Source organism: Suricata suricatta, chromosome 4 (genome assembly GCF_006229205.1).
Source record: "Suricata suricatta isolate VVHF042 chromosome 4, meerkat_22Aug2017_6uvM2_HiC, whole genome shotgun sequence".
Lineage (NCBI taxonomy): Eukaryota > Metazoa > Chordata > Mammalia > Carnivora > Herpestidae > Suricata > Suricata suricatta.
The window spans coordinates 60248625-60257626 of record NC_043703.1 but is presented as its reverse complement, the minus strand read 5'-3'; the positions used below and the strand labels follow the sequence as shown (position 1 = coordinate 60257626).

The 9002-nt window shown below is 41.6% G+C and overlaps 1 protein-coding gene across 2 annotated transcripts in view; it reads right to left on the bottom strand.

Moving 5' to 3' along the window:
- THSD1 (thrombospondin type 1 domain containing 1) overlaps positions 1–8956 on the bottom strand; it is a 28099-nt gene extending 19143 nt beyond the window's left edge. For both annotated transcript variants that reach the window (XM_029938594.1, XM_029938595.1), the window contains exons 1-3: positions 8740–8956; positions 5761–5885; positions 659–1624 (exon numbers count right to left, since the gene is read on the bottom strand). In XM_029938594.1, coding sequence (XP_029794454.1) covers positions 659–1624; positions 5761–5818 — 1024 coding nt within the window. In that variant the 5' untranslated portion in view covers positions 5819–5885; positions 8740–8956. The remainder of the gene's footprint in view (positions 1–658; positions 1625–5760; positions 5886–8739) is intronic.
- Between the last annotated feature and the right edge of the window lie 46 nt (positions 8957–9002).

The window sequence follows — 9002 nt, the reverse complement described above, 5'->3', positions numbered from 1 at the left end:
ACAATGGAGTACTACATGGCAATGAGAAAGAATGAAATATGGTCATTTGTAGCAAAGTGGATGGACCTCGAGGGTGTCATACTAAGCAAAATAAGTCAGGCAGAGAAGGACAGATACCATATGTTTGCACTCATACGTCTAATAGAACAAACCTAACAGAGGACCATAGGGAGGGGAAGGGGGAGAGAGAGATGGGGAGAGTGAGGGATGCAACTCATGAGAGACTATTGAATACTGAAAACGAACCATGGACTGAAGGGGGAGGGGGAAGGAAGGGAGTAATAGTCATGGTGGGGGGTACTTGTGGGGAAAAGCACTGGGTGTTATATGGAAACCAATTCGACAATAAACTATTAAATAAAAAAAAGAAAATAATAATTTTGACTACCTGAAGGCATCAGTTTGATTAAAAAATTTTTTTTAAATCTCAATACCAACCCTGGGCACCGAGGTGGCTCAGTCAGTTAAGAAACAGACTTCAGCTCAGGTCATGGTCTTGTGGTTTGTGAGTTCAAGCCCCACATGGCTTTTAGTGCAGAGCCTGCCTGGGACTCTCTCTCCCTGCCCTTGCCCCATTTGCACTCACATGCTCGCTTGCTCACTCGCTCGCTCTCTCCAAATAAATAGGTAAACTTAAAAATAAAATCTTGATACCAACCTATGTTTCTCTGAATTAGCATGCACTCCCTCTCCTTTGTGGAAAAATGGCTTCCGCTTGAAACGCCAAAATCAAAGCAGTATTTATTCCTCCCCATGTCAAACAAAGTGCAGTTGAATACTGTTCTCCTCTCTCCCAAGGTCAGGCTGCTTTCAGCTAGCCGGATGGTCCCTTCCCCAGGGCGTCGGGGGGCCTCCTTGAAGACCCCGATCACTCCCTGGACGAAGACGCATGGCGGGGGCAGCACCAACACCTCCACCGCTGACTCACACATGAGTTCTGGCACCATCACCAGTTTGTACCCAAATTTCCGGGCCAGGTCAATGGGTCCCGTGGAGGTAATGACGGAGTCTTGGCCAAGCAGCTTCAGCACCACAGTGACGTAGGCTTCCGGCCCCACGGGTGCACAGCCAAATTCAACCCACTGACCTTGAGAGAGCTGTGTTGTCTTGCTGGTTCGTATCTCCAGTGGCTCTCCTGGACTTGTTCTTGCCTCGGGAAGGCTGTTGGTAAAGATAACATCCACCAAGATGTCAGGCTGGTCCGCAGGGAATGAGCACAGGGGCTGCCTGGTAAAAAGGCCCACCTGGAAGGTGCCTTCTGCTGCCTCGGACGTCCTATTCAAGTCCACGTGAAAGACAGGCCACTCCACCTTGAGGAAGGCATTTCGCTCCCACAGGCGAACTGGAGTGCTGTTGTCTGCCGCATCTGGAGTCATGGTGAACCAGTAGTCTCCCGCCTCCCTGAAGTAGAAGCATTCAAACTCAAGTGTTCCCCGGGATTGGTTGGTCAGGAGGTGCTTGGTGGTAACAGTCTGATTGGTGTTGGCCTCCAACAACAGGACAGATACGTTCCTCAGCGTCCCATTGGCACCACTGAAATACTGGAAGTCCACAGATACTGTGTTGTTGCTTAGTGCTACATGGCCAGGCTTTCCCAGGAGGAGATATTCAGCTTCTGCAAGAACTGAAATGAAATGGTAGGAATTGGTTTTACAAAGGGATCTTTGAGTAGCACTATTGGTAACATCAAAGAAAACAGCACTTCATACATAAGAGAAGTTTGAAACTCAGCCAAAGAGGATGTAAAATGATGCTGAGTGTCGATTCTGTTAGCTGGGCACTGCCTATTTTCGTTCTAAAGTGGCTCTGTGCTTTCATCTTCATCTTTCATGGCTATGTTTACAACAAGGAATTAGTGATAAACATCCTGATTTCACATTCAACAAAGTAACACATCTGCAATGAAAATTTGTAAAGCAAGAGTAACAATCGATAATTCTCAAGATGTAATTCAATACTTTCCTTTTCTCATCTTAATCTGTTAAAAAGAAAAAAAAAACCCAGATGGAGACATTTGCAAACCCAGATTTCATAGTTTCTACCTACCCTGGGAATGAGATCTTTCCGCACTCAATCTGAAATTTCCTGCACCAGTGAGGTTATATCCATGATTAAAAAAAAAAAAAAAAAAAAAACCCAATAAAGACACCCAACATCTCTTTTCCACAAAAAAGACATCCTGACCTGAAACAATCCTTTCTTTTCTTTTGCTAATAACTTCTTGCCCCACCCTCCTTCCTATTTGGACCATCTCTACTTGCTAGATGGGATGCTGCCTGATTCATGAAGCGCTTCACTCAGTTGAGTTTTTTGTGTTTGGGTTTGTGTTCTTGTTTCAATAAATCACAGTCTGGTGTTTAGGTATGGGGAGAAATGGATAAACAGTAAAGTGAGAAAACTTGATTTATGTGATGCAATACAGACTGCTCTGGAGGACTTAGAATGAAAGACCCAAATATACTTCAAAGTTATCTTCTGATATTCAAGCCAAGCACTTAAGCATTTTCACCAGTAAAGGAATCAGTGCCCTTGGTTTCTATGAAGCAGAAATTTTTAGATGAATAAGAAATGCTGACACTTTATTCTGCGCAGAATAAAGTGTCAGCATTTCTTATTCATCTAAAGGGATAGAGTTAATGTTTATGAAACACCCAGGCTTCTTGGCAATTTTAATGACATCATGGTAACCAATGCTAGCCTAGGTGTGACAGATGACTGCTAGCCCACAAGTATCACTATATACTTTTTAAAAGTATCAATCATATCTTTTTAAAAAGAAACCCATCAGAGCAGCTGAAGTAAAGAGTGGAAGAAACACAGACACACAGGAATCCTTGTTTCTATTTTGAATCCTATCCAAATACATATCAAAGGAGACAGCATTTGGCAATGCAACAAGGAGCTGGCCCATGGCTAGGGAAAGAAACAATCCTAGATATAAGGCCTTGTGGGGGTCTTTTGGCTTGAAAAATAATATGTGTAAGCATGAATTAATTATCCTTATTATGATTATCTTATACATACATAATATACACATGTCATAGATATGTTCAAAGGGCATCGAAGTGTTACTTGGGCCGGTGGTCTTTAAATATACCCTTACATGTATTCGGTTAATGATCATTAGAATCAGCACCTGAATATGCTGGCATAGAGATTTTTTTCAGTTTTTAAATGTGTATTTACTTATTTTTGTGAGATAGAGAGTGAGCATGAGCAGGGGCGGGGCAGAGAGAGAAGGAGCTACAAAAGCCCAATGCAGGGCTTGAAGCTGTGGGTTCAAGACCTGAACCAAACTCTGACACTTAAGGACTGAGCCACCCAGGTGCCCCTGCTTTTCTTTTTGAAACAGCTCAGTGCTTTACACAATTCTTATGTAAAATGAGATAAAATCAAATGTATAAAACTTGGATAGACTGGAATGCTTGATCAACACTTGTTTGAAAACCATAATAGAATGAAGTTCTTTTTTTCCCCCCTTTAGTCAAAACAAAAGTTGGGAAGAGATACTCCCGTTTGGAGAGAGATAAGTCAAGGTTGAAGAAGATAGCTGATTCTGAGCCAGCTGTGCCTGGTTCGGAGCCCACCTAGCACCTACTTGTAAACAGGTGTTTTAACGAGAAGGCGTTAAGATGAAGGAAGGAATTAAGACTGACTACTGAATAGTGAAACCGAACCATGGACTGAAAAGCGGGGGGAGGGGGGGGGGGGGGTCATGGAGGGGGGCACTTGTGGAGAGAAGCACTGGGGGTTATATGGAAACCAATTTGACAATAAACTATTATAAAAAATAAAAAAATAAAAAGACTGAGAACAAAGGTCAGATTAATTTGAATCTCCTGGGGCAGGATAGTTTTTGATGCATTTCAAGATTGAGACCACACACCATTTAGGTTAACTAACAAAAGCCTATCATTCATGATAGGGATTGTCAACCAGGCAAATCAGACTCTGATTTGATGGGCATCCAATAAATTAAGAAGACACACAGGCCCTGTCAGTAGTGGAGGGAAAAAACTACAATTGATGGGTTCCTGTAGCCCACATAGCAGGTGTGTATTAGGAGAGAACTTGCTAGTTTACTATATAGAACTCTTGTTTTCATAGACAAGGCTATATCCTCATTTAGAAAACTACAATTTAATTATACCCCAGTCTGGCTACCACAGTATAGTTTTCTTTATTCCTTTAGTTTGCCTCTCCCCATTCCTTTATTATATTTAAACTAACTGGTGTCTCAGTATAAGCATGTGGCATTTTAAAAAAAACCTGGTAATGGCATATTACCATATTACCATGATCAGTAGTGAATGGAGAGAAAAAAAATCCCAGGTCTAGGAAAATGCTTCCTTTCCATTAGCAGCACATACACTCTACTTTTATGCTCATTGAACTTTTATTCTCATATTCCTGTAAGATATTTACTCTCAACAAAGATAAACATCCTTGCAGACTTCGTATAAATAGAAAACTCTGATGTCTTTGTCATTACAAAACCAAGGACACTTTTGTAATTTTTTGTATGAGACTGCTATACGTAGATAGGGATTTTAAGCAGGGATGAATAACATTAAGATAATTGAGTCCTAGACTGATTTTCAGCAAATCAAGCATCCTATTTAAATAAAACTCTTCAAAAGAAAAGGCCGAGGAAGGTAAATCGCTGGACAAAATGAACAGTCCACACTCTGGTCCAGTTATGTGGATGCATCATTGATGCCACACAAGCCATGATTCTTTGGATCATATTTCTTCATCAATTTGAAAACAATTTCCACTCTTAAACAACCAACTGCTTACATGTCTATGAAATATTTGTAAATCATCAAAAGAAAAGGAGTATTATATTGGTGAATCTGTTAGTTCAGTAGTTGCATAAAAGTCTGAGTAATGAACTCAATTTTCAGTTGAAACAAAGCGAATAAGGAAAAGTAACAGTAATCACCAACTCTATGCTCAGTCAAGGTGTTTCACCTTTCTTATTTTATCATCACAACAGTCCTGTGATGTCAACAAGAAACTTGTGTAGGGAAAACAACTGGCAAGGACTGAAATGTGAACTGGCTCCAAAGATATTCTAACAGCAAAACTCTCCTGTAAAGTGAAATCTAATGGAGAATTCCAATTAAAAACAAAACAAACAAAAAACCAAAACATCATCATTTCATGTGTGTCTGAGTAGAATTTCCACACACAATACTGAACTACTAGGAGATCAATCAAAGAGAACTCAACATAACATGTTTGAACTCAACATAACACACTAGTCTCCAATTTGTTGAAATGAAAATGGGGGGTGCCTGGGTGGCTCAGTTGGTGAAGCAGCCAACTTCTGCTCAGGTCATGATCTCTCAGTTTGTGGGTTTGAGCCCCATGTAGGGCTCTGAGCTGAGAGCTCAGAGTCTAGAGCCTGATTCGGATTCTGTGTCTGCCTCTTTCTCTGCCCCTCCCCCACACATGCTCTCTCTGTCTCTGTCTCAAAAATAAATAAGTATTAAAAAAATTTTTTTAAGTGAAAATGCCTTGTTTTTTAATTCTCATTCTAAAGGCTTAAAAATATATCTAAAGGGAAGTTTGAACCAATATGTACAGAACCTTAAGAGAACTCAGGGTTGCAAGGATTCTAGTTTAAAAGGTACAGCGCTCTAGACCCTGCCCTGCCTCCTTCATGCAAGGTCATCAACATCCATGCATTTATCAACCCCACGTTTATGTTTCTTCACTGACACTGAAGCATGATGTATACTTACTAATACTCACCATAGTCACAAAGTACCACCAAGAGTAGATTTGAAAAATCTTTCAACATTTGTTTCATTCTGAACGGCAAAATCCCAGGTCTTTGGTCTCCTCATGTCCTTTCTCACATCCAAACCGTGATTGTTCTGTTCAAAAACACCTGAAATTAGAATCTCAAAAAATGATGCCCCTGTTCAATGTGATTCATAAAAACGGTCATCATGAAATGGCAAAACTGTTCTGAGAAGTCACACTTCATAGGTGAAAATAGGGAGGACGTGAACTTTCCTCGGGAAATGATTTGTGATTGCCTCGTTTGTTCATTGCAGCTCACCTTGAAGTACGTTCACGTATGCCCAACGCCAAGATTATCTTTGCAAAACACCAAGTCTCTTATCTTTCTAACACAAACTTAGGAGAGTTTATGTGCCAAATGTCATCAAAGCTAAGAGCCAGTCTGGATAATATACTTTCACCTATTTATCTGTTTGACATTTCACACCAATCAATTTGCTAAAATTTTGCCAAATTTTCATCTTGCACTGTGCTGCATAGACCAGGCTCGCCTCTCCAAATGGACTTACAACCACAGTCTTTTCTGCACAGGCGGCATGTTACCTGGGTTGCTTCGTTTCTTAATGCCTAGGAGCTACATCAGGACTATCAAGCTTTAAAAAACATATTCAGAGTACTGCAGTTAAAAAAGGGACACTGACTTCCCTTGTTTAGGGAACTCTAAAGAGAAAAACAGTAAATAACAATTATCATCTTCTGTCAGTTTTCCAATACTTATTGCTGTCAGTATGCATCAGGAGAAGGATGATTTCATGCAGCAATCTTGCCAGACCACCTAGGAGGGTAGGAAAGACCTTACTGGCCTGCACTTCAGAATGATTTGTGGGAGGAGGTACTTACTTTGATATAAATAGACTAGACTGTAGAATAAGATTCAGGGGACTTATCCATTTTTTTCATACTAGAATCTACTAACCTAAGGGCTACTAACATAACCAACTAGGTCTTTTCTTCATGTTTATATTTCCCCATCATCTACAGTTAATGTATTTTAATAATATACTACATTCCAAATACATGTTACATCTCTTCAGAAAAGACAGAAATTAATGGAATTAAAAGGCCCATTGAAATAATAATAAAAAAAATTCAAAAGAAAAAAACCGTGATTTGTCTCTATGAGCTTTCTTTCAGTAGGAATTGGTTGAACAAAGGAAACACTGTACTTCCTCAAAGGGAAGCAGAGATTTGAAGTGTAATTAGGCAGATGTTTATGGGTCACTCCCCTCCTCAACATAAAAAGAAAATTCCATTTAGGGGCACCTGGGTGGCTCAGTCAATTAAGCGTCTGGCTCTTGGCTTCCACTCAGTTCAAGATCTCAAGGTTTGTGAGTTTGAGCCCTGCATCAGGCTCTGCACTGAGTGTGGAGCCTGCTTGAGCATTTCTCTCTTCCCCTGCTACGCTCACTCTCTCCCTCTCTCTCTCTCAAAATAAACAAATAACTTTAAAAAAAACATTAAAAAAAAGAGAAAATTCCATTTTTCTGGAATTAGGCATAGATTTGACCCAATCCTTTCCTTGAACCTGAACAGGGAAACACGGTCAAAGACAGCAGGTGAGCGTCACTGCCTCTCCCAAGCAAGCGTGGGTACTTAAGACAACAAAACGCTTCCTTTTGAATTACCGATACTCAGTAACCAGAGTAAGGAGAAGCAAGCATCCCTAGCTCCCAAAAGTTGGACAGGCTCCTCCCAAATTGCTTGATTTTCCACGATAGCTGTTTTTTTTTAAAGAAGTTCCTAATCACAACTGATGCTGTGATTATAACACATTTTCCTTCTTATGAAAGTGATCAGTAAAACAGAGAATAGTGTGATAATCTGTAATTAGAACTGAATGGAAATGGAAATATAAAATAAACCAGCCTACCTAAAAATCATAATATGGATTTTTAAAATATTTGTCTTAAGTTTTTGAAAATAAATGCTTATGTTTTACTAGCTCATTCACTAATCTGAAGACCTTAAGAGAGCACCCCACAATGGAATGGAATGCTGGGTAAAAAGCACTACATTTTTTTTTTTAAAGAAGATTCCTTCCTTCCTCTCTCTTTACCTTGTTTGCTTATTGTCTTCCAACATGTTGTTTCCAATACCATGACTGGCTACTTACAATGTTTGGCTTGAGAATCATCTTGAGAAAATAAAAACTTCCGTCTATTTTATACACACTTAAAAATACGTCTCTATAGCATTCACAGACATAAACGTTTACAGAAAAATTCCAAATGCATAAGGTAGAGGGTAGGAAGAAGTAGTGAATATTTTCAGTGGCTAATGGCATCATGCCAAGCTCAGACCCCCTGCTTTTGCTGAAACTAAGATTATTTCCTACGATGTCTTCATAGCTGAGGGGGGGAAAATGGAGTTTGGGACCAATGATTTATCAAAGAATAACACGGAAAACAAAAAGAAGCAAAGTGATTTTATGCCCTCTGACAAACACGCACCCGCTCCTGTGTATCTATCCACCTAATACTATTTATTAACAGGAAATGCCTAGTTCCAAAGCAGCCTGTGTAAACAGGCATTATTTATATATTAAGTGCAGTGGGCTCTGCCTGGCCCCACGGGTTGGACGCAGCTTCCCTAGGAGGCTGTGTGCTACCCCATCTACAGCTTCCCAAAAGCCCACAAGTCAAGTTTATGCCTGGAAATCTAGCCTGGCCCAAGGTGTCAGCGCAAAGCTCCCTTAAAATGAGGACCGTTCTGAAATGCTGAAATCTTATACAGTGTGTACCCCAGAAAAGATTTCTTTTTGGAAAGAGGCAAACTTGTTCAGAAACGCGAAGTACCCCAAGGCGCTATCTTTTAAGGGTTCTGACCAATCAGACTCAACACCAGTCTGCGGCCAGCCTGGGTCTCTCGGTAACACCTGTGCCAAGAGAGCCGGGACTCCGCGACGCGCAGACCGACGCTTTTTACCTCCGAGTGTGCCCTGAAGCGGAGGCTGGGCACCCAGCGGCGAGAGAGAGGGCACCGCAGCTCCACCTGCGCTCCCGGTCAGCGGGCAGGGCGGGACCGGCGGGGTCCGAGGGGTCCACGGAGGCTGGCGGGCAGCAGGCTCTTCCTACCTCTCGAGACTGGCGGGCGCAGCGGCCAGAGCCGGGGCGAGCGAGGCGGCGAGGCGGACGCCGGGCTGGTGGCCTCGGGGGCCGCGAGGAAGCGCGCCGAGCATCCCGCGTCCC